Here is a 24,044-nt window from a genome sequence, read left to right on the forward strand (position 1 = left end):
AGGAGGGCTCTGCCAGGGCTTTCAGGCTGGTAAAACAGCCTGTTCCCAGTGAGCCTTTTCCTGCATGGTGTCAAAAGGAGAGTTGGGAATTCTTCCAGCTGTGCTCCAGCCTGGAATTTCTTTTTAGGCAGCTGATGTCAATCCTGCTGTTACAAATGAATGTTGCAGGTTTTCTGTGCAGAATTCCCACCCCAAATAGAGGTTTTTAGAGAGAAATTACAATTTTCCCTTTCAGATGTCATGCTTGTGGCTAAGATCTCATTGGAGATAGAGTTGTATAGATTATACTGCAATAATAGCTAAGTACAATATTCCATTCCCCCCCTTTAAAGTCCAATCCAGGAGACAAGTCTGTTGTGGCAGCACAGTACTGTGGGGTTTGTTCTTTCTTTTTCATTATTCCCTCTTCCCAGGCAAAAAACAAATAGCTTTATCTGCTTTTGAGCCTTATTGCTAGACAGGATACTCTGTGTTGCTTTGCCAACCACATTTTAAGGAAAGGATGGTGCAGTTGCTCACAGTTATAACAAATTAGATGAGTAGCACCAAGTCAGTTTTTTAATCTCATTTTGTTACACTACAACCTTCTTTTGGCTTAATAAACACTTAAATAGAGTTGTATTCCTTAAAATAGAGCTGCTTGCTTCCTGGAACTTGATGTAGTTGTGTTTCAAATATAAAGTATTAACTGGAACAAAATGGCACAGTTTTGAGTGGGAACTAAGATGCTGCATGTGATTGGAAACTTTTTATTGGTAATCTGCTGAGCTTCTGTTTAAAGCTCCCAGAACCAAGCCTCATTGTGAAATTTCTTCTGATACTGTTTTAAATCATAAGGTGAAGGAAATGAAGTGCACACAGATGTAGCTCAGATCTCCTCAAGAGAGAGGCATTTGTGGTGTGGTTTGTGTGAGCCTCTTGTGGCCCCAGCAGGCTCCTGAGGCTCAGCTGGCAGTGGTCCTGCTTTGCAGCAGTGGGGAGAGCCTGGCTTGTGCTGGGGCTCACAGCAGGGCATGGATAAATGGGAGCCTGGGCTGGGCTGCCCCAGTGTCTGTGCTCACCCAGAGAGGGCTGGGGAGGCTCCCCTTTGCAGGGGTGCAGGATCCCCACCTCAGCTGGAACTACCATGCAAATCCATCACTAGTGAAACAGAAAATTATGTCGCTTGCTTCCAAGAATGAGAAGGGAAGGCACTGCACACTTTCTTAATTGGCTTTTTTCTTTTCTTTTTTTCTTCTTTTACACTGAGAGAGAGAACTAAGTGTTAAGAGTGAGGAGATTAGAGAATACTGGCTACATTGTTAATGTGGTGGGACAATGTATTTTTTGAGTGTTAATGCAGTGCTAGATTGAGAAAGGAAGTGGGGAGCTGGGAAGCAGATCCCCTGCTCAGTTTGGCATTGTGGTGGTGCTGGAAATCAGAAATGAAGTAATAGGATTTCACTGTCTGGATCAGCCTCTGGCTGTCTGCAGTGTGCTCAGGAAATCACTTCCCATCTCTGCTTCCATTTCCTTGGCTGTCAGTGAGCAGAGCCACAACTGCCTGCTCTGAGTGCTGCAGCTGCATTAGAGCAATAAAACACTCTGTGGGGGAGGAAGGAGTCATAGGTGTGATTGATGGATCCAGCAAGGCCAGGCTGAGCTGCCTGTAAACAGCTGAGGAGATCACAGAGTGAGGGCAGGGTCTCCTGAAGCTGAGCAGGTGCTGGTGTACACTGTCCATGCCCAGGACTGCCAGGAGTGAAGCAAATCTCCCCAGCCCTGTCTGAACAGGGGCAGCTCAAACCAAAGCTTCTCTCCCACCATGCAGTGAGTCCTTCAAGCATTTGGTGCCATTGGGATTTTTCAGGAAAAACTTATTCTAGTTCTTCTGTGTGGATGTTTTATTAAGATGCTCTGCATGGGTGTTTCCCTGCATATAACTACTTACAACATGATTTTATACTTGAAGGCAGTAAAATAAAAACAACTCAGTGAGATGAGATATTGAGATAAACAATTATGAGGAATGTTTATACACTGTAAGAGTCTCCTAAATTTGATAAGCATCAGTTCAAGCCAATATATCCCATGGTGCTAAAGAAGGAAAAAAGTAATCAATATTGCAGAAGCTTTTAGAGAGAATTTATGAGCACTTTGTTCAGGATCAGTTCATGAAGACTAAAGCATAGCTAGCACTGTGCACTTACTTATGGAAATGCTTACTGAGAAATCCCTTGTTGAATTCACAAACTGTTTCAGGGAATTAAATTGGGAAATATGGAAATGGGCTTTTAAATTTCTTTTTTCCATTTATTAGTGTATACTCAGAAGAAGAAAGTGCTGTAATAAATTATCAGACTCCTTGGAGAAATGTAGCTGAATAGACAGCAGCAGTGAAGTGTGGTCCCTGCCAAAGTTCTTGGGCATACTTGCTCCAGTTTCTATTTTACAAGATGAATGGATTAGTATGGACTGGTTTGTGGTAGGAGTTCCCCTTAAGATAGATTTTCACTGTATTTAGGTACTTCACAGTTAAGATTTGTAGCATAAATAGACACTAACATGCAGCAGTCACTATCACCTTTCAAAGAGCTGGAAGCTGTTTCCTCTGTCAGGCCTGATGCTTGCATGATCTGATGCTTGTTTCAGGTATTACTTACACAATTACACACAAAATCAATTTATAGACACACAAACTTACAGACACAAAATCTGTTTTACATCTCTTGTTCCTTCTGATGGCAGGATTCCTACTGAAGCACTCACGTGGCTCTGTCTGTGTAGTGAAACTTAGTTCTTATATGCACTTTAAAGTTTTCAATGAAAAGCATCAAGAATCAGGAACATCTTTGGTTGAACAGATCATCATCTAAGTTACAGCTGTGTTGTGCCTTTCTGCCATGCTGCACCACAAAATCTCCCCCATATTTATCTTTATTTCCTGGTGGTTGCATAGTGGAGCACAGAACTCCACAGCAGAACCTGAGAACTGTGTTTGGAGGGTGTCCTTATCACACCCCAGCTGGGGAGTTTTGATCTGGTTCTCTAAATGAAAGTCCAGTAATTGTGTGAAAGGAGGGGATGGAGCAGGCTTTGGATGTGTGATGGGTTTATTTCATTTAAAACACTATACTGAAATTATTTCTAATTCTTATGACTATTAAAGAGCCTCAACAGTTTCAGGCTGCAGCCAAGCCAAAGCTGGCTGGGTTTGTGTTAGGAGGATTATTCAGTTGAAATGTATAAAAGCATCTCTTAGTCACTTCCATTTCATGGTGTTTTGTGTCATCAAAGAGAAATTTTCTTGTATGTTTGCCCCATTTAGTTCATGTTTTTATCTTTACTGTTTTCTCTTTGTTTGCTTTAAGGGGGCTGATTTCAGGTTCCATCAGTAATTGTGGGAATTGGTGCTGCTTTATTAATGCTCTGCAGATCATGGGTTTCATGTTTGCTACTTGCACCTCCCTCTGCAGCAGCAGGGAGCACTTGCTTGGTCCCTTTGGGTGCTGCAGAGCAAAGAGGCATTGGGCTGACAACCAGCAAAGAGAAAACAGCTCCAGAACCGCACAGAAAATCACATCTCTGCTCACTGGCAGTAGTTTTTGCCCTAAGGCAAGGTGACAGTGGCATGTCCTCACAGCAGGAGGCAGCTGAGCACGATCAATACAGGCAATGGGAATATCTGCATGCCAGATCAAGGGAGAGCTCGTGTTTATACTCCTGGTGGTACATGGCAGTAGGGATCTCTCCAGCTGCCAGCAGGTGACCTGAGTAATGCTGTCAGAGGTCTCCAGGGACAGATGGGAGCACTGCAGACCCAACCAGAAGGTGAAGGGAAAACAGAGGCTCCCCGTGCTTTGTTGGAAAGAACACAGGCTCCTTCTGATCAGTGTTTGAAGTGGAAGTGTTCCCAGGATCCAGCAGCCTGGGTTTTGACCTTTCTGCATGGCTGTTCACCAAATTTGTTTGTGATTTCTCTGAGCCACCTCTCCGCTGGCTTGCACTGCAGCATCTCCATCTGTGCCTAGGAGGGCTCTGATGCCAGACTTCATGAGGGCATTGGTCACAGGCTGTAATTTAGACATTAATACTCTCTCAGCAATAAAACCATTACTTGGATCTCCCCCAGGGAATTGTCTGGTCCTTTTGTATGAGCACTCCTTTGTTCTCATCTCACTTTTAACAGTTGTCTTGCTAAAGCATTGTTTTGGTGAATCATATGTATCGAAATGTGTTTTCCTCTTTCCTGTTCTCCCACTTGTCTGTGCTTTTTTTCTTCTTGTTAGTCTTACTAAAATGTCTCCAGTTCTGTTTCCCTTTAAATGTCTGAATAATTAGCAGCAGTGGGCACAGAAAGATTTCTGATGTGAGCTGTGTTGGTAAGTGTTTGACACGGCTTAATGACTAGGGGAGGGGGGACAGTGGGGAGAGACTTTATTCAGCAGCAGCTCTCCAGCACTTCCTCACTTTCCTGTTGGTAGGGAGAGCTTTCAGTCAGCTTTTCCAGCCTTCCTCTCATTTTTAAATGCATGTTTCCCAAATCTGTTCCACAGGTGCCAACGAAAAAGCTGAAGAAATATGAGAGAGAGTACCAAACGATGCGAGAGAGCCAGCTGCAGCAGGAAGATCCTATGGACAGATACAAGGTAGGGAGATGCTCTAGGGGAATTTGGTGAATCCCACGAGGAGTGAGCTGTCTCCAGCAGTTAAGTAGAGGTGTGTGTACCATGCTCACCTCCCTGGGATGTGCCAGGGATGTAGACCTTAGGGAAGTGAAGGCGAACTCATCCCATTTCTTGAATAAGCATTTTGAAACTTTTGCACTTAGCCTTTTTTTCCAAGCATATTTCAATCACAATTTGTAACTCTTAAGACATCTGCAAGTAGCCACATATAATATTTTTCTTCTTTCAGTTTATATGTTTGTAGGTAACTCTCCTGCTGTTGCACTTTTACGGGAGATCTTCATGAGCCGCAGAAACAAAGGGTGATTCAGCTACAGACACAGAAAGGAGAAAATACACATTGTTCTAGTGCAAGCTGTGTGCAGTGGCATCCACAGAGACTTTGGAAGATGAACTCTTCCTTGGCTGATACGATCCTTATTATTCATTCCTGTTTATACCAAGCTTCAGTAATTTTTTTGTTAAGATAATACCAATTGTGGTGGGACCCAGAGCTCTTCTGGGGTCCCGAGGTACTACTGCAATAGAGTTAATAGTGATGGCTATTCCTCTTTAAAGGAGCAGAGAAATAAGGTTCAGTTGTTAATATGATAGCTTGATAGTTCACTGAAAAAGAACAGTTCTTCAATTTCAGGTCAGCTTTGCTTATCTTTACAATGTATTTGCTTTCATTGTCACAGCCACATTCTGCTGCCATAGATTTGTGTGCTGGAGGCTCTGCCTCTGGGCACAGACTTAACTGAGGGTTTGGGATCTGGTTATTCCTCACTCTGGGTATTCCTCATTCAGTTTGCTCTAGGTGAAGCTGCCAGGGGTGAAGCACTTCACTGCCTGCTGCCCAGGATAGCTGGGAACTGACATTTCTTACACATCCTTGTACTGTTTGCCTGCTGTTCTTCATTGTGCCTTAATATGTTAGTGCCATTGTGGTTGTTGTGGGGTCTTCCAGGGGTGGAGGGGCAAATAATCACACAGAGTGCAAGAGGCTTGACATGGCCTGTAAACATAAGAGAAGTGCACCATGTTCAGAAAACCAGGGTGTGAAGATCTGTGGTGAGAGAGTGTGCCTTAATTCATAAATGTGACAAGGAAAACTTACAGGTACGAAGTCAAACTGACTCTTTTTTTGTTTGTTTTGTTTTAAAAAGCATTTGTCTGTGAGAAAATTATATTTTAGTGTAGGTTTTTTTTCTGTCAAAGGGTGGAGATTTTATTGTTTCTGAGACTTAGGAGTGCTGTAGCTGCTGAGAACCAATAGCAAGTGTGACCTATTTGGAAAAAACCACAACTGGCTGCTGATTGACTTTGAAGTATTTTCCTAGTGGTTCACTTATAGTACTGTGGAATTAAAATAATGCTTAGGAAACAAACAAGGGTTTTTTTAAAGCTTGGTGGAAGCATATTAACTAGTTAATCCTGGTCAATGCACTGTGAAGAACATTATCCAAGCTACAAATGAGGATATAGGAAGTGACTCTTGGGTTGATCTGAGTCACTGTCACAGTCAAGATCACAGCCCAGGGTTTTGGCTTGTGCTTCTGAAACTCACTGTGGGTTTTTTTATTAAGCTGTGTTGGGTCTGATCCCCTTAAGGATGCTGTGATTAGAGAGTCCCTGTAATAGGTTAACTTCAAAGTCTGGACACGTTTTTCAGTTGATGGGTGTCATGGAAAAATGCTTGTAAATGTTCTTTGTTCCTTGTCTTGCTTGTTAGATTTTATTGATATGTGAAGTTGAGGTTTTGTAGGAAGTGACATTTCAGGAGTGTTTCCAAAGGGCAGCAAGAAAATGTCATTGTGTGGATCCTCCCAGGCAGCACGTGGAGAGCCAGCCTTGCTTTTTGCTTGTCCTTTAGGAGAGCACTCAGCAGCCTGCATGGTCAGAGATGCATTTCATTTGGGCAGCACCTCTGCAGGGCTTCCAGCAGCCAGGCTTGGCTTGGGAAAGGACAAAAGCCAGCCTTGCCTGCAAGCACAGCACTGCTGTCAGCTCCTGCTCTGTGGGCTGTGCCCCACTGCCCTACAACCTTGTGATTTTCACAGTTTCTCTTCCCAAAACAAAGCGAGGGTTTTGCTGCCTAGGAAGGGATCACTGGAGTAGAGATCCCTGCAGAGTGTTCCTCATACGGGTCAAGAAGGAAAAGAGCTTTAAATCAATTGATAGTTTTTAGAGTTGTTGTTACCAGCAGGAATTTGTCAGGCCCACAGGCTGTAGTGAGCTGCAGAGATGAGAGATGTCTGAGTGAGGCACCTCCCTGTGACAGCCCTGATGGCCTCCTGAGAGAGAGGGAGATGGGCTGGTTTTGCAGGGTCTGGCCCAGGAACCAGCTGTGTTTGCCTGACAGGTTCAATTCATCTGCTCCCATGAGCTGTGTCAAACACACAGCAGTTCCTGCCCAGCACGTATTCCACATGTTGGGATTTGATTTACCAGAGGAACAGTATTAAAGAGTGCCATTATTTTTGCTGTTTGTTTTGTTCTGTATTTACAGGTATTATTTAGGGAAAATGCAAGCTTTTCTGGACATGTTTTCACTTTATTTTCCATTGTTTATAACAAATTATCACATTTTTGTCAGATTTTTAAAAGGTGCAGAAGTGAAATATGTTCTAAATTGTTGTTTGTCACAAATCTTGTAACTTTTAGTTAAATTACAAATTCCCTATCGAAGCTAGGAAGAAAAGTGAGTCATATGTGTAAAAAAAAATATTAATAGGTTTCAGGTTGATGTTTTTCTAAATATTAAGGAGTTTTGTTTCTGTGTTTGAGAATGCCTCATGTAACAAGATTTGGGTTGACTTGATGAGAAAATTCCAGAAGTGAGCCTGGGAACTGATTTAAAATAAAGAGGATGTAGTTGTAAAAAAGAAGGGCTGGAGTTTTGCAAGCAGATGCTGCTGTTCTCTCCTTTTCCTCTGTTGACCTCCTTGTGCAATGGAGAAGTTGTGTGAATAAATGTGTAATTTGGACATAACAGCCTTCTCTGTAACAGCCTTCTCTGGGTTTTGAAGGGGAAGCAAAAACTTAATACACTGATCATTTTTATTCAGTCAGGGCCACTGAATGTTAACCATCATGAGGAAAGTCATGGTGACTTTTGCTGTGGGACATTGTCTGTTGTTTCTTAAAAAAATGTGCTGGGGCACTTTGGAGAATGCTTCTCCAGAGTCACCAAACACAACTCTCTGTGTTGCTTACCATGAGAGGCTTTCCTGGACTGCTTGCTCTAAAAGCTTTTTGGGTTTCTAGATGGAGGCTCACAGGATTTTCCTTTGGAGCTCCTCCAACATCAAAGCCCTTTCCATTGAGTTTATGAAGACCTCAGTTTGCTCACATCCAGAAAGTGAATTTTAATCAGTGTTTTCATTCCATCATTGAGGAGCTGTTTGCACTCAGAGGGCTGGGGTTTGGATGTCTTGATTTAAAGCATCCAGCAACTCAGGCAGCTGCTTGCTCACTCCACCACAAGGGTGGGGGAGAGAATCCCCAGAGTAAGAGTGACAAAGTGTGGGTTGAGATGAAGACAGTTCAGCAGATAAAGCTGAACAAGGAACTCAGCCACCCCTTCCCAGGGGCAGGAGTTGTTCAGCCATCCCCAGGAGAGCAGGGCTCCATCACACAGGTCAGTGACTTGACAAGCCAAATGCCATCACTCCAAAGGTCCCTCTTCTTCCTCCTCCTCCCTGCTTTACACACTCAGCATGGTGCCATGTGGGCTGGACTGTCCCTTGGGGTAGGTTGGGATCAGCTGTGCCCCCTCCCAGCTCGGCGTGTGCCCACAGCCCCCTCACTGGTGAGGAGCTACAAGAAGCAGAAAAGGCCTTGGCTGTGTGCAAGCCCTGCTCAGCAATAACCAAACCATCTCTATCCTACCAACACCTTTTCCAGCCCAAACCCAAGATGTACTAACCACCATGAAGGAAACTAACCCTCCCTGAGCCAAGGGCAGCGCAGGGTGTTGCTGAACAGAAACAGAATTGCTTAACGAGGTTGGTGACTCATTACAGCCCAGCTGGGTACAGCACTGAGAGGATGCATCATGGCCACTAATCTCCTCAGGAATTGCTCCTTGGTGCAGCCTGGAAGGGAGCAGAGGGTGGAGTTCAGCCTTTCAGTCATCCTGAACTGAGGCTTGCCTACTGCTTTCAAGTTTGTCATCTTCTTTCCACCCAGTGTATGATGGAAGTGGGAGTATCTCTCTCTAAAACTCTTAACAAAAAACCCAATGAAGAATAAGCAACTTTTTTTTTTTGTATTAGAAATTTCTTTATATCCTGTTCTCACTGTCTTTACACCAATGGTTGAAAGCAGTAATTGGTCTGTGACTTTACAGGAGGTAAGTTGATTTGTGTTTGTGTGTATCAGCTTTGTTTGTCCTCTTTGGAAATGCAGTATCCTCCTTTTAAAAGCTAACCTGAGTTCACCAGCCACCTTGAGGAACAAGGAGGAGGAATTTGGGGAAGAGGGATCTCTTATTTTACTGACTGTAGAAACTGAGCAGTTTCTGAGACTGAGGAGAAGGAAATGGTTGTCATAGTCAATTCAGTGTTGTGGAGAGGAGGCAGGAAGCTGTCTGTTTACACCAGAGACAACTAGCAGGTCTGACTAGTTGGCTGATGCCAGTTAAAAATGCTGCCTCTGATGTGAGTCCTGCTGTGACAGACCAGCTCCATCTGCTGAACTTTGTCATTGTGAGCATATTTCATAAAACTCTCAATATTTCACAGCCTATGGAAATAGCCTGCTACATATGAAGAGCGCTGTTTGCTCTTTCTGTCTTTAGTGTCCTGTTAGTTTTTATTTAGACTGAGGCAGACTTAGGAGTTTCCTCCTGAGAAGGGAGGCAGTTTTACCCTGCTGGACCTGGGGGGAGGAGCTGCAAAAGACAAACCAGCTAATCGGGCATACTGCTCTGGGTGGAGGAAGAGTAAAGGTGGTCCTGTGAGAACCTTTCAACTTCTCCATTGCACATTCAGAGTTTGGTGAATGAGCTGAAAACATCTTGTAGCTATTGACTGGATGCCCAAGGTAAGAGATCTTTACCTCACTGCCAGCCTGCCATGTGAACCCTGGTTTAAGAGGAGGATAGTGCATTTCCAAGCACAGAGCTTGCTTACCCACTTGTCTGCGAATGCAAAGCAGGAACTCTCAGCCTCACACTGCGTGCCTTGCTTGGCAGACACTGAAGCTTTTGGCAAAGACAGAGCAAAAATGGTAAAGCCAACTTGGTTATTTTGTGGAAGTCGTAAGAATTTGCTGCTTTCTTTCTCTAAGCAGCATCCCTGTGAAAAGGTATTGGTGCTGCAGAATCTGGTCTGACTCAGGTCTCAAGTTTTAGATGAACTCAGGTTCTGACAACCAGCAGAGCCTTGTCTATAAAAACAGCATTTCTAAGATGGTCTGAATGAAATACAGGAATAAAGATGTGTTAGAGATTGTTGTTAGTATTATCATTATTGACTGCAATTTGGTTTTACACTTTAAAGTTTTTATGACCTTTACAGAAAAATTTTACTTTGATTTTTAAAATTCCTTGTCCCAAACAGACTGAAGTGCATTTAAAATAAGAAAGATCCCCAAAGCTGTGTGTGTTTTAGCAGTGGTTATTTTAACTGTGTTAAGTCAAAGGCATTTTATTTAGCTTCTGTACAAAACAAGTTATTCAAAGTACAATCTTTTGGAAGGGAAACCATCTTACTTCCCTGTGCAGGGCAGTGCCTATTCTAGTTACACAATAGGGTCACATTAACAAGAGAAAATTTGTAGAGGTTCCACTTCCTGCCACAGAGGAAGTTCCCACACAGAAGGGACCTTTTTTTGCATCCTCTTAGAGCTCCTGTTTTTGTTTAAGACAAACACAAAAAATCTGCTCGCAACAGAAATAAAAATTGCAATTTCTTAGCTGGTGAGTAGGAAGAAGGTGAATAACTTATGCAAGAAATCACATTTTGTAGGAATGTATTCACTGACCAACTCTTGAGAAATGTTACAAGTGCTAATATATATATTATTATATAGGATTGACTTTTTCTGATATATTTGGACTGTCACTGTTTTGTTTTGGAGAACATAAGTTATCTTTTAGGTGAGAATAAGTGCTTTTTGAAATCTCAGCATATAGGTTATTGTTTTTCCACCTCTGAGTTTTGGTATGAACGTGGTGCTTTTCCTTGAATTTCCATAGTGCAGAGATTCCCTTTGCAGCCTGTTTTGGTATAAAAGATGTACAGTGATGGAAGGCCAGCACAGTTTTTTTGTCTTAAAATCCTTTTGGAGGAAGGCACCTCTGTGTGTCCCACCTGGCTGTGTTCTTCTGAAAATGACGAGTTGTATTTGATGTTGAACTCCTAGAAGTCCACTGACCCACAGGCATCTTTTGAATATGGTTCTTTTTCTCAACTCTAGAGCAGCAGTCACAGACTTCTAAAAAACAGGAATGATTGTTCATTCTCCTGTTCCTTAACCTCCTGTGGTTAATGCTCCAGATAGTAATTTCTGCCTCTGTGGAGTGGGTAGGGAGGGCAGTGAAGCAAGAGCCTGCAGCCTCCAAGTTGTGCATTTTGTGTTCCTGTCAGTGCCCCCAGCAGGTCCTGGGCCTTGCTCAGGGGTGAGCTCCCCTCCACCTGGCACTGTAAGGTTCAATCTGGTGTCACTGGCACAGAGCAGTGCACAAATGGTGATACAGGATGCTGGAGCTGTAGGGAGTTCCCTGCTAAATGCTGCTGTGTGCTGGCCCCACAGGAGAGGGGAAGCTGGCACTGCATCACCTACAAAGTGAGCTATTTTTATGGATCCCTGCAGACAGGATTCTGTAAAGTGGAGCAGGACAGCTTTCTACTTTGCTTGGAAGCATTATGATAAGTAACTGTTAATTGGTCCCTGTTCACCGCTGCTGGGTGGGATTTATCTTCCTGGGTTCTTTAGAGGATGAGCAAGCAGAAACCAAGTGCTTTGTGGAAAGGTCAGTGTTTCTTTTTGACAGGGAAACACTACAGTCAGCGTGTTCCCTTCACAACACAAACCAGTGGGATGTAAGTGGAATAGCTGCATTTGCACTGCTGGCTTAATTCACTGTTGTTTCCCAGAGCAGCAGTCCTGTCTTAATGTGCACTCTTGCCTTCTCAGTGTTTGGCACACCCCATGCACTTGCTCATTGCTCTTCCTGAGGATTAATTTCCTTTCCTGGTTGTTCCTCTCTTTCCACAGAGGGAGAACCGCAGGCTCCAAGAAGCAAGCATGAGGCTGGAGCAGGAGAACGATGACCTTGCCCATGAGCTTGTAACCAGCAAAATTGCCTTAAGGAATGACCTGGACCAGGTAATGGGAACAGAGCTGGCTCCCAGCAGCAGTTTTAGGAGCCCTGCTTTGTGCTCAAGTGAAAGCATGAACATATTCCAAGTGTAATTATTTTTTGCCTTTATTTTCCTGACAGCCTCACTCTTAGCTGCCCTCAGCTGTATTTCCATGTGCCATGTAGGCATTCAGTGGGGTCTGGCCAAGACTGATTGCATCTCCTCTGTTGGGGATTGTTTAGAAAATGCAGGCCATAACCTTTAGGCAGATAGCAAAGAACAAACATTTCCTTGAAAAGGTGTCATATAGTTCTTGGGAGACCAGTTTCAAGCATTGCAAAATGTCTGTGTGGATCTGTTTTTCACAGCACTTCCAGTACAGCCAACAAAATTCAGAGATAATGAAGTGGCACAGCACCAAAAATTCAACGGGTTCCTGGGTGTTCACTGATAACTGCTGGTGTTCCCTGTGGAGGCTGGAATGTGGAGGGCAGCAGCATTCAGAGCCCTTTGCCCCACACACAGTGGTTTTCAGAGAACCTCACATTCAGCCCTCTCTTTCTACACTGCAGGTGCTTGGAGAAACTGGAATGAGCAAAAAAAAAAAAAAGGAGGAAAGATTTGTAGTTCCTTCAAAGCATATATTAAACAGGCCTTCCATCAAATATATCCTTGTAATCCACAAATACTTTTGTTTTAAGATGTTTATCTCATCAATTTTCCATTCTTGCACCGTTTTTTTTCCTTTCTGCTCCCACACAGCCTTACACAGCAATGAAGAAATCCTTAAACCATCTTTTCAGTCATAGAACCAGCTCATAGAGGAGCTGGTTCTGCTGCCCTCAGACACCACCAATATCCTCATTAATCATTATTACTGTGGCAGAAAAATAACCTGAGACCACCACAGTGGGAGAAAACCAAACTTCAGCTCAGAGACAAGTTCTATATGGTTACTTGTTTCCAATGTCCTTTTCCCTCCCGTAATTTCAGCAAAGTCAGTGTTAATTGGCCACAAACATTTCCTGTCCTGGACCTCATTACTGAACAGGAAGGGTGGTGACTGCTATGTTTGTTTCCCAGCTGGGGAGGCCTACAGAATAAATCCAAACCTTGAGAAATGTTTGGATTTATTGGAATTTCTCTCCTGATGATCAAGTGAGGACAGTGCTCACAAAAACAAAGCATTCCCAGTGTGTGTCACCACAAGCTTGGTCCTTCCAGAGAAAATTATATTCTCAATTTTCAGGTTTCTTCACGTAATACTTATTTGCACCAATAAACCATTTTTTCCTGGTGGTCCTGTCTCTTACACTTGCCTCAGCCTGATCACTTTGTAGGGTACAATGCACCTAAGAATTTACAGTTATGTTTTCCCTGCTCAGATTTAAAAATGGGATATTTGAAGTTACAGAGGAGGGAAATCATGCTGCCCTCACTTAGATTAATATTGCTCCTAACAAAAATATTCTGTGCATCACTGTTTGTGCCAGGACATAGTATCTGTGCTTATGTGCCACCTGGGCACAGGTAAGCAATTGGCCAAAGGGTTCTTTTGCACAGGTGTTGAAACACAGTGAAATAATTCAGTAAATGGGGATTTTGTATCAAAGAGTTATGTGAGCCATTAGAGGGCAGAAAAAGGCAATGCTAAAACCTGAACCTGGTGTATTTCTGAGCTGTACATCCCAGTGTGTTTGTACTGGCACAGAGAATGTCTGATTGACACAAGTGTCTCTGACTCTAGGCTGAAGACAAAGCAGATGTTTTGAACAAGGAGCTTCTCCTGACCAAACAGAAGCTAGTGGAGACTGAGGAAGAGAAAAGGAAGCAGGAGGAGGAAACTGCTCAGGTAAGGTATTCTCCAGCTTTTCCCATTTAGTTAGTAAATGCAAGAAAAATGATGTGCAGAAAAGTGTGGTTGTGTTGCAGTTGTGAAAATTATTTTATCCTCAAAATGCAGTTTCAATTAAAAGTTTGTAGTGCCAGGGTGATGTTTTTTTCCAAAGTACATTTTTTCAGTGGGTTTTTTTACTTGAGCTGTGAATGTTTAGTTTTTCATAGCTTATCCTCTTCCAAGTACTGTAATGATTGTTGTCACTGGTGGTGAGCAGTCTGAGCTAAGGAGATGTGATCAGACCTCTTAAAGATCTAAATGAAGGAGTTGGAGGAGTTGTTGCCTTGCAAGAGCTCATTCTGGATTCAGCTGCTGGATCTCTTAAATAATATTCTTGCCTGAAGCCAGACCCAACAGCAGAAGAACAGGGGTGGGAGAATTTTGCTGACTAGACCTGGTTTCTACTCAGCTGCAAAATACTCAAGTCTTTGTTCTGTAATCCTCTATATCTAACATGTAGGTTTCAAAAGTGATACCCTTATTTTTATTTTTGCTATTTGGCAACAGTGACTGCAACAATTAATGTTAATTCAGTGTGTCTCTCTGAAATGGAGCTCTCTGTTTGCCATAAGGAAGGCAGTGAGGCTTTTTTCCTACTGAAAGGGCTCTCCAAGTGGAGTGGGTTCTGAAGGAGGGATGAGTTAGCGGTGTTTTCACTCAGTGCCACAGACCCAAAGAGATTTTTTTCTCCTGTTATGGAGATGACAGTGTTGAGAGATTCTTCTTGTTCCATCTACAAACAAACAAACAATCTGGCCAAACCTGCTGTGACAGTGTGCAGAAGAACAAAAACTAAATCAGTAAACCCCACTTAACAGTAATGCTTTTCTTTGTGTTCTGTGGGCCATGATGTACCACCACTTATCACAGAGAATGGGAATTGAGTTACAGGAGAATTCTCTAACCAGAGATAAAGGGTCACAGTACAGACTTCTTGGTTATCACTGATATAATCAGTATTTGTAAACTGAGCAAATCAGACACTTGTCTGAGAACTGGAATTTCATAAGCAGCAGCTGTAGAGCTGTTGTAAACACAGCAAGATGCAAAGAAAACAATCAGATGACACGTTTTGAGAAGTTCTGTCAGTGTACTGGGTAACTTCTTCCTTCAATTCCTAGCTGAAGGAAGTCTTCAGGAAGCAGCTGGAGAAGGCAGAATCTGAGATCAAGAAAACCACAGCCATTATTGCAGAGTATAAACAGGTACCATTCCAGAGACCCTCTCTGATATTTCTTCTTCCAACCTGTTACAAGAGCTGAATTTTCAGCATCGCAGGTCTCATCCTTCAAAGAAGCTCCACCTTTCAGGCTTTCAGAGAGCAATGTTGTAATTTGTCATAAATCTTCTTGTGGCTTTCCTAATAGTCTCCTAATCAGGCAGTCAGGAATAACCTGTCTTTCAGCTAATTTTAGTACTGTAGGGTGAATGCTTCTGTACTTTGTGACATAATGCAGTATAAACATCATAAACCAACTCATCCATAAAATGTCCCTGTCTCTGTATTGGATACTGCTGGGTTTTTATCATTAGCAGCAGCAGTGGAGTTGTTAAGGGGGGAATAATGCATATACTGAGTGAGGCAGAATTTAAGAAGTTGATTCTAGCAAAAAAACATTGTTAAAAAGCACAGATTCTACTTTAGCATTGTAAACTTGAGCTAAGAGACTGCTTTCTCTGCTCCAGATTTGTTCCCAGCTGAGTACCAGGCTGGAGAAACAACAAGCAGCCAGTAAGGATGAACTGGAAGTTGTGAAGGTGAGAACAATGTCTCTGCACAGGGGGTGTTTCTAACACAGGTTTTGCTGAATTCCAGGGGTACAGAACTGAGATGTGAACTGAAGGTAAAGCACATCAATACCCCCACATGCATTTTTCAGCAGATGTAAACAAGGAAAGGGTTTATTTCCTTTCATGGTTCTTTTTCTTGCATCAGACACTGTGGAACTCTCAAACTGAACTGCATTTAGTACTTGGCTTTTCTTTTTGCTGTTAAAATACATATTTCTGGTAAAAAATGTAGAGAAAACAATGTTTACTTGGATGTTTTGATTAACTGGGGAAAAAAAAGAAGACAAAACATGTTGTTTCCCAAGTGTGCCCAGCAGAGGGATTGGAATTGGCCAGATTGGACAAGGTTTATACATTTGGGTTTCTGTAATTTAAGTAGAATTGGTTTAAGTAATTAAACCAAGTGGCACAGCTGGAGCTATCCCCAGAATATCCACAGGGGCTCCTCTCCCTTCTCTAAACCCCTTACCAGGAACACCTACATAAGAGGTAAACATTTCCTGAAAGGTGGTGGTGGTAATAATAATAATAATAATAATAATAATAATAATAATAATAGTTCTGAGTAAGCAGAGTTGTTTACCCTCTGCTATAGCTGCTACATACTTCTTTGGTACTCAAGCTGAACTGGATTTGTTCCTTTTTAGTGACTTTCTAATGTTATTGACAATAACATAAAATAATTCTAGGATTGATTTTCCTATATTCTGCTGAAATAGCTCAATGTCCTGTTTTAGTCTGTGCAAGCCAGGCCAGCTGCTTCATCTACTCAGACATAATTTACTCTTCTGAGTTGTGCTGAAATAAATATTACAAAGCTTTGGTAGCAAGAAGATTCTAATATAGGAGCAAAGTCTGCGTGCTTAGAGCATGCTAAGTAGATTTTAGGAATTTTTATACTGGTTAACATAGCCTGGAAATTGTTCATGAACTACTCAGATTCTTTTCATGGCAATTACAAAAGCTGCAGTACTAGATGGTTTGAGATTGAGGCAGTCTGACAAGTAAAATGGCTCTTCCAGGAAGTACAGCAAGTCCTGTAACATGGATTAAGAATGAGCTTTCTGGGTGTTTCAGGGTAAAGTGATGGCCTGCAAACACTGCAGTGAGATTTTCAGCAAGGAGGGGGCACTGAAGGTGCCTGCTGTAAGCACGGACAACAAAGGCATCGAAACAGATGATGAGAAGGATGCACTGAAAAAGCAGCTGAGAGAGATGGAGCTGGAGCTTGCACAGACCAAACTGCAGCTTGTGGAAGCCAAGTGCAAAATTCAGGTACGTGGAATCCAAGTACAGCAGGGGGTCACCTTAACCTCATGCTTAGTCCAAGATTATTTTGAATCATACAAAAAATTGTTCCAAAAGGGAGCACATACCTGCATGCCTGTATATCTGAACTTTCAGGGAAAAAAGCTGTCTTAAAAAGAAGAGGGTGATTTTATTTGTCTTTAAATACCTTGTGCTGTTTCAGCAGTTTGAATGTCTTCTCTCCCCAGTGCCTGGGAGATTGCAAGGGAAGTGCCGGACTGCAGGGACTGAGTGTGAAGATGCTTCTTTGTTAATTAATTAGGTTTTGATCAGTTCTGACTATTCTGCTTTCTTAGGAGCTGGAGCACCAGAGAGGAGCCCTTATGAATGAAATCCAAGCTGCCAAAAACTCTTGGTTTAGCAAAACCCTGAACTCTATCAAAACGGCCACAGGCACGCAGGCACCGCCGCAGCCGCAGCCGCCCGTGCCTCCCAGAGAGGGCAGCACATAGCTCAGCCTCGGCCGGCTCCAGAGCACAAAGAACAACACGGCTGCAACCTTGGAGGATTCTTCCACTGGTCTCTCCTCCTGGGCAAAGGACAATGAGGCAGGAGTGCAGGCTTGAAGTGAAATTCTTCAGTGTTTTTCATTCATTTTCTGATGTGACCCTTTTCAAAGGGGCGACAAAAACAAAAGTCCTGGTTTATGTTGAATTCCTACTTCCCATACTGCCTTGCTGAAAGCCACGTTCTGATACCTTCATACTTTTACACTTTATTTTATATGACTAGATGTTAAATAAATATTTCAAAACTAGGTCTTTAATATACATCTAATTTGAAATTATTATTGTCTTGCATAGAAGGTTTTTCTTCTTCTGGAGGAAGAGAGAGAATGGAAAATGTACAGTACATAATACAGAGCATAATCTCTCCCTAGAAAGCACAGTGTAAGACATTGAGGATAACTTAGGCCCTGGGACCATCTCAGAAGTTTATCCCAGCAACTGCATCCTGCAGAGAAGCACTTTTTGTAAAGCTTAGGCCATAGCAAAGGTAGGCTTGTGCTCTCCTGGCACAATTGCTATGAGCTTCCCTTACACCTTCTTCGTTTGGATTGGTTTTTCTTCAGAAATACAAGCAGTGCAGTTTTTGTAACGCTGTCGTTTAAAGGCTATTTACAGCCCAACTGGAATTTATCATAAAGTTCCCTAGTTCCCTTTTTTTAATTCATGTTTATATTAAGAACTCCAAGGAATAATTCCTTCCACTGGGATAAAGGGAGAAGTGTTTTGACACTTATTTGATGTTTTTGCTGAGAAGCAGAGTGGAGACCTTGCATGTTTTTGACCTTTTGTAAATCCTGTGCAATAAAGGGTAGGTTTTGTGAATAAAAGTAATGGAAACCCTGCCCTGGGTCTATATTCAGATTCCAAATTGGACACAGAAATGAGGTATCAAATAAAACACCCAAGAGGCTTGTGCTGCACTGATGAATAAAATACCATCGAAACAAGATCTGTTTGCTGGAAGTGTTTGGTTAGGAAACACTTTGTTGGTATTACTTATTTTTATAAAAACAAGCATTTTCAAGTGGAATACAAGCCCTAGACTTTCCTGTAGGGGGTAGACTTCTCTGATGATTCCCAAACCTGTCTGGTTGTTTTATATCTCTTAAGGTAAGAAAGTTCAAAAGCATTTGTTTTGACTAAACATAAAGTGTTCATAGAAATACTTATTTCATGGAAAATTAAACTATTGCTTGAACTGATGGAATATTTTTTTAATTACACGTGTCATGTCTGAAGATGGTCTTGCAGGTAAATGTCATTTCTGGACTAAATGTTGTGTATTAATTGTTTCATTTACAAGATTTTTCCAAGGACACTAGTTCTGTTTCGATCTTTTTATTTTATTTTTTTTTTTTAATTCTAAGGAATACCATACATTGTCAGTTTTTGTACAATAAAATTTAATAATACCCATCTTGTGCTTTGTTGTCAAGCATAATTGTGAATTATTTTCAACAGGCAACAACAAATTTAATGTTACCAGTGCCAAAGGAAAAATTCCAAAAGGCAGTCAGCTGATAGAAGTAGAGCTCGAAATATAATCACCATCGTGACACAATTCTCTCTTCTAAAAATAAGGAGTTAAAAACTTTAGTATTTTAAAATGTACCTTCAAGACCAGTGATTATCTGGAATTATTAATATAGTGAGGAACAAAAGGGGGAAAACCAAAAGGTATTCCTTTTGCAAATGTTATCAAAGGTCTTTTTCCCTTGTCACTGTCTTGCTCATAATATTTGCATAAATGTTTCCATTCTCTCAACTGACTAAACCCAGTGTTAGTCATTCACTTACCAGTTCTGCTTCACATTCAGAATGTGAATCTGAATTCATAATAAATCTGAAGTGACATTTAAGGATACCTGGTGAACATCTGATTGTTGCATTTGAGAGTACTGTGCCCATGAGGGAAACTGGATATTTGACAAGTGTCTGAATTTCTTGTTTCATTTATCTTAAATCATACTCACAAGTGGATTTAAAACCATGATTGGAAAAGTTGAGTAAGAATGAGTAAAGAAATGAGTTAGGCTGTGAATCCCTGAGCAGATGAGTTAAGAGCTCACTCCAGCTCAGCCCTCCAGGTCCCCATTGTACAGACCTGTCCCTTGTCCTTGTTGTAGTATGTACTGAAGATAATCAAAACAACAAAAGAAGATGTGGGTGGATTTATCCCCCTACAGTTCATGTTCTGTCAAGTGAGTGAGCTGAATCACCTCAAAGGGTCCAATGAGTAGATCATGGGAGTGGGACTTCCCAAATTCATCAGAAAGGAACTGGTAAATAAGGACACCATGTTTCACAGAACAAGCTTTGGCACAACAAACGTTTTCTCAGTGTGGCTGCTTTCTGACTTTGGAAGTTGAGTTTCAGGAACAAAACCACATTTCCTACCTGCTAGCCATGATGATTTCAAACCCTTGTACGGATGGAAGCTGGCTTACCTCACCCAAAGGAAGTTTCAGAAAGCAATGACCCTAAAGGCACTAAACAAGTTCCGCCTTCCAGCTGTAGAGACAAGGTAGCATTTGTAGCAATGGCATTTGGAAGATTAATATTTAGGTGGAAACTGCATCTTCTCAGCATTACTGAAAGAGTAAGAAAATAGCTCTATGGCATTGCCTTGATGAATATTCAGAATGAAGGAAAGGAGCAGGACTCCATGATTAAGCCAGGCAAGCTAAAATTCTATCTGCTGACTATAGATGCTATTGGGAAATTTAGTTTCCTGCAAGAAAAGAGATCTCTGAGTGACAGAACTACCTACACACATATCCTTGGTGGATTTGTCAGGGATAGCTGGCTCACTGCTCAGCTTTTCAGCAGGAAACATCATCAAGGTCTCACTGAAACTGTTGTTTCCATTTGGCACTGGAACAGCTAACATAGCTCCTAAGTCCGGAGTGATCAACCTTTTTTCCCTGAGTCTGTAGTAAACTATGTGTTCAGATCAAACTTTTATTAAAATTAATTTGAATTTTATAAATATATATGTGGAACTAAAACCTATTTTTAAATTTTATTAAGAATGCACCATTCTGAAATAAAGTCTTTACTTTGATTAGGAACAAACCTCCAAAGAATATTTTTACTACAACTTTTATCTTGTTGGACTATAATCTCTTCCTGAGATGCCCAATATAGGGGGCAAAAAAAACCAAGTCCTTCTTTTCACTTTAAAATGTTGGTTTTCCTTTGACTGTAACACTTTACAGGCTAAATGAAGCAAGGCTGATTTAGTTATGTGGTACATTTGTGAACTAGTCTTGTATTATCTTTGTGAACCAAACTTAATATTCTAAAGTAATAGGACTTACTCCACTTAGTTTACATTTCTAAATGTACCTGGAAAGGAATTAAAAAAAAAAAAATACCATGAGTAGAGAAGCCAAGAAACTGTGACATCCCTGAGGTGCATCTGCATTAGGGTTTGGCAGAAACAGTCTCAGGAAGGGTTGTCAGCCATGCAATCAGTACTGCCAGTGGACAAACCCACCCTTGTCCTGTACATTAATGAGGATTTAATTTGCTACAGCTGAGTTACATTGCTACAGCTAAATTAAAGTGTTTACACAGGTAAGCAGTATTTTTTTTCTTTGTTAGATGTTTTAAGTTACTTCTCTTAGTTGGCCTTTGAAATTTCTTTGAAGGTAAATGATCATCTCTGCCACTGTATTAAGAACAAGTTGAAATAAAGCCAGCCATTTCCAAGGGGAGATGGAGATAAAAAGTCAAGAACTGCAAGAGTTCAGCCCCTTCACAAAGCATGAAGTACCTCACTGACTTCAGGGTGGTGATACCACTCATTGACTAAACGTGGTAGTTTAGGAGTAAATAAAAATCTGCCTTTACTGGCACTAAAGTATCAACATTTGGAAGTCACATGCCATGCTTTCTCCACAGGATCAAGGTGGGGCTGTTCCCTTCCTTCTATTAAGTAGCTGCAGTGAAATCCATGAAACTGCTTGTATGTGTGGGGGAACTATAATCAGGTGATTTTCATTTACTCAGAGGATTTTCATTTACTGTTAGACTCAGGGATAATTGGCAACTTCTGCCCCATCTCCTAAGCCTAAACACCCTTGGCTTTGATACCAGAAGCACTCTTACCGTACAGTGCTGGTGTTCTTCCAGCTGCTGGAGAGAAAACCATAGTAAGTATCACGTCAGATTGATTGTGAAGAGAGGGCAGAGATGTTCCCCTCAGGTGTGAGGCACTGCTGTGGCTGACAAGCACTCCCTGTCCCTGCTGGACCCTGCTGAGGGGGCTGCACCAGATGTGCAAACACAGAGGTTAAAACTGACTTCTTTGTCTGTCTCTTGTGCTAATATCCTACTGGGAACTGTGCCATTAGCTCCTTCCAGGTAATAACACTAAGGGGAGACATGATGAAACACTCACGTTTGGATCTGTCAGGTGTTAAGAGAGGTGTAGGTCACAGCAGCCTTTAGAACTGAGCTAATCCACAGGTGGCTTTTGGGAAATGCAAGGAATTTGCAACTGGATAAATAACGCTCAGCATTGATCAAGACCTTATCCTTCCCAGGTCAGAAGTCTACACAATTTATTTCAGGATTGTGACTTAACACAGGTCAATTCTCCAGGAATACAGGGCTCTCCATTTCCCCTGGGTCCCAGTGGCTTTGCTACTGAATGTATTTCATCCTATTTTTACCTGAAAAACAAAAAATGGGTACAGAATTAGAATATAACTTTTTATTATTTTCTTATTCCAGTGTGACTTGCTTTTATTTAACCTGTAAAGGAATATATATGTATCTTTGGAGAACTATATCTTACATATAGAATAATATATAAGAAACAGAATGACAAGGGGATAAATACATCAAAAGGATTTGGTATCATAAATTTCCTTTGATACCACCAGAATCCTGGGCTGTACTAATTTCCTTACAGTTTCTCTTATTTTTGTGTTTTATATAATACATGGATGGTACTACCAATGCAAACCACAGCAGATGTTCCCAGATTTTTCTTAAAATCTCAATTCCTGTCTTTCAGTAATCCCTGGGTTTGCCATTCTGCTATACCACTCTCGAAAGCTGTGCCAGGAGCTCTCTTGAGCTTTGGAAACTCTTGCTTTCCCATGGAAGAAGATGCTCTGGCTTCTTTGAACTGGGAAAAGATGACATAGGAATGCAGAAAAGTTTTTAATCAAGCATAATCCATCTCCCTCTGTGTCTGCCATTAAGGTAGATTCACTGCAGCACACTGAAAACAGAGCAGCTCCAAAGCTCTGACTCCATGACAATGAAGTTTTCCAGATTTGGGGCTGTCTTTGTGATCTGGGTGTGTCCCAAGTTCACAAATCCTGAAGAGTTAGGGAAAAAAGAGCATCACAGAGAGGTCACACTTGCAATTGAGATCCACTCAGTACTACCACTACTTGGGTAACACATCCATGTATTATATAAAGTACAACAGGAAAATATAAGTGTAATGCTTGTTATTAAAAGTGCAATTCAATGTACCTGGTCACAACAAATGTTTACTTTTTTAATTGTTACAGAATTGTTCAGATCAGTACCTTGTTATCATTGTGTGAACGATGCCTTGTAAAATAAATGGAAATGGAAAACAACTTGGGGATCTGATGCTTATTTTCCTAAGCCATTTACTTCAGAAGCAGCTTAAATGTGTTTGCAGGAAGAAGCAGCTGCTGTGTCAGGTTTTCTGACGCAGTTCTCACCAGCAGCTCTTCTGCACCAGGGCACGGTGACCTGGCAGCTTGGCTGTCCGAAGGGGGTGCATGCTAATTCCAGCCTGTTCCTTAGGATCATGTCCCTGTTCACAGGGAGCTGTGCCTGAGAGCTGAGGGCTCACCCTGCTCCTCTGCTCCACATGCCAGCAGAGAGGTGTCCAGCACAGAGAATGCTTTTCCTAAAGCAGTGATACACAGCAGTGGGGTTGTTGTTAAGGACTTTGTGCTTCCCTAGTGCTCAAGCCTTGAGGCAGTGTGCCTGCAGCAAGAGCCACAGAGGGCAGAAGGAAACAGCAAGAAACTGGCAAGTGACTTACTAAGAGAGAGGCAAGGGCTGAGCAAGAACAGCATAGAGCAGAATGTGCCGCAGTCAAAAGTATCCAAATGCTTTATAAAACCATTTTTCCATGTGAGCCACTGCTCCAGGATTCATTTTCTATTAACTGAGAAGAACTGCCGTTGTTCCCAGATAACAGCAAAAGCACACAGCACTTCAGGGGAAGATAAGGCAAGGAGGGACAAAAGCTGAAGATTAAATTTACCAGCCATAACATTTTGTATGGATTTACCTCCACATCAATATCCAAAGTGTTTGTCAGGAGAGCAGGCAGCATCCAGATGCTGCTGCACCTTCCTGCAAAGGAGAGCTATGTGGAGCTTGTTTTTACATGACAAGAGTGACAACTCTTCCACATGGAAGCTGCCACTCAAAGGGAAGTGCCATGTGTACAGAAATGCTCATCATTTCAGGAAACTAAATAAACACTTAAAAAAAACCCCCAAAAACTTAAGAAAAAAACAAATTACAGACTCACTTCAAATGCATTTCTATGTTAACAAAAGCACTTCTTCCT

The 24,044-nt window shown here is 41.8% G+C and overlaps 1 protein-coding gene across 8 annotated transcripts in view; it reads left to right on the top strand.

Moving 5' to 3' along the window:
* The window catches only part of RABGAP1L (RAB GTPase activating protein 1 like), a 226,017-nt gene extending 202,947 nt beyond the window's left edge, over nt 1-23,070 (top strand). For 5 of the 8 annotated variants that reach the window (XM_030226690.2, XM_050977169.1, XM_009088413.4 and 2 more), the window contains 7 exons: nt 4,536-4,628; nt 11,874-11,984; nt 13,707-13,811; nt 14,978-15,061; nt 15,543-15,614; nt 16,725-16,922; nt 17,252-23,070. In XM_030226690.2, coding sequence (XP_030082550.1) covers nt 4,536-4,628; nt 11,874-11,984; nt 13,707-13,811; nt 14,978-15,061; nt 15,543-15,614; nt 16,725-16,922; nt 17,252-17,407 — 819 coding nt within the window. In that variant the 3' untranslated portion in view covers nt 17,408-23,070. Of the gene's footprint in view, nt 1-4,535; nt 4,629-4,896; nt 9,004-11,873; nt 11,985-13,706; nt 13,812-14,977; nt 15,062-15,542; nt 15,615-16,724; nt 16,923-17,251 lie in introns of those variants that run through there. The other 3 variants (XM_030226691.2, XM_050977170.1, XM_009088416.4) reach the window with 2 other exon arrangements.
* The last annotated feature ends 974 nt before the right edge of the window (nt 23,071-24,044 follow it).

This window comes from Serinus canaria, chromosome 8 (genome assembly GCF_022539315.1).
Source record: "Serinus canaria isolate serCan28SL12 chromosome 8, serCan2020, whole genome shotgun sequence".
In the NCBI taxonomy this organism is placed as follows: Eukaryota; Metazoa; Chordata; class Aves; order Passeriformes; family Fringillidae; genus Serinus; species Serinus canaria.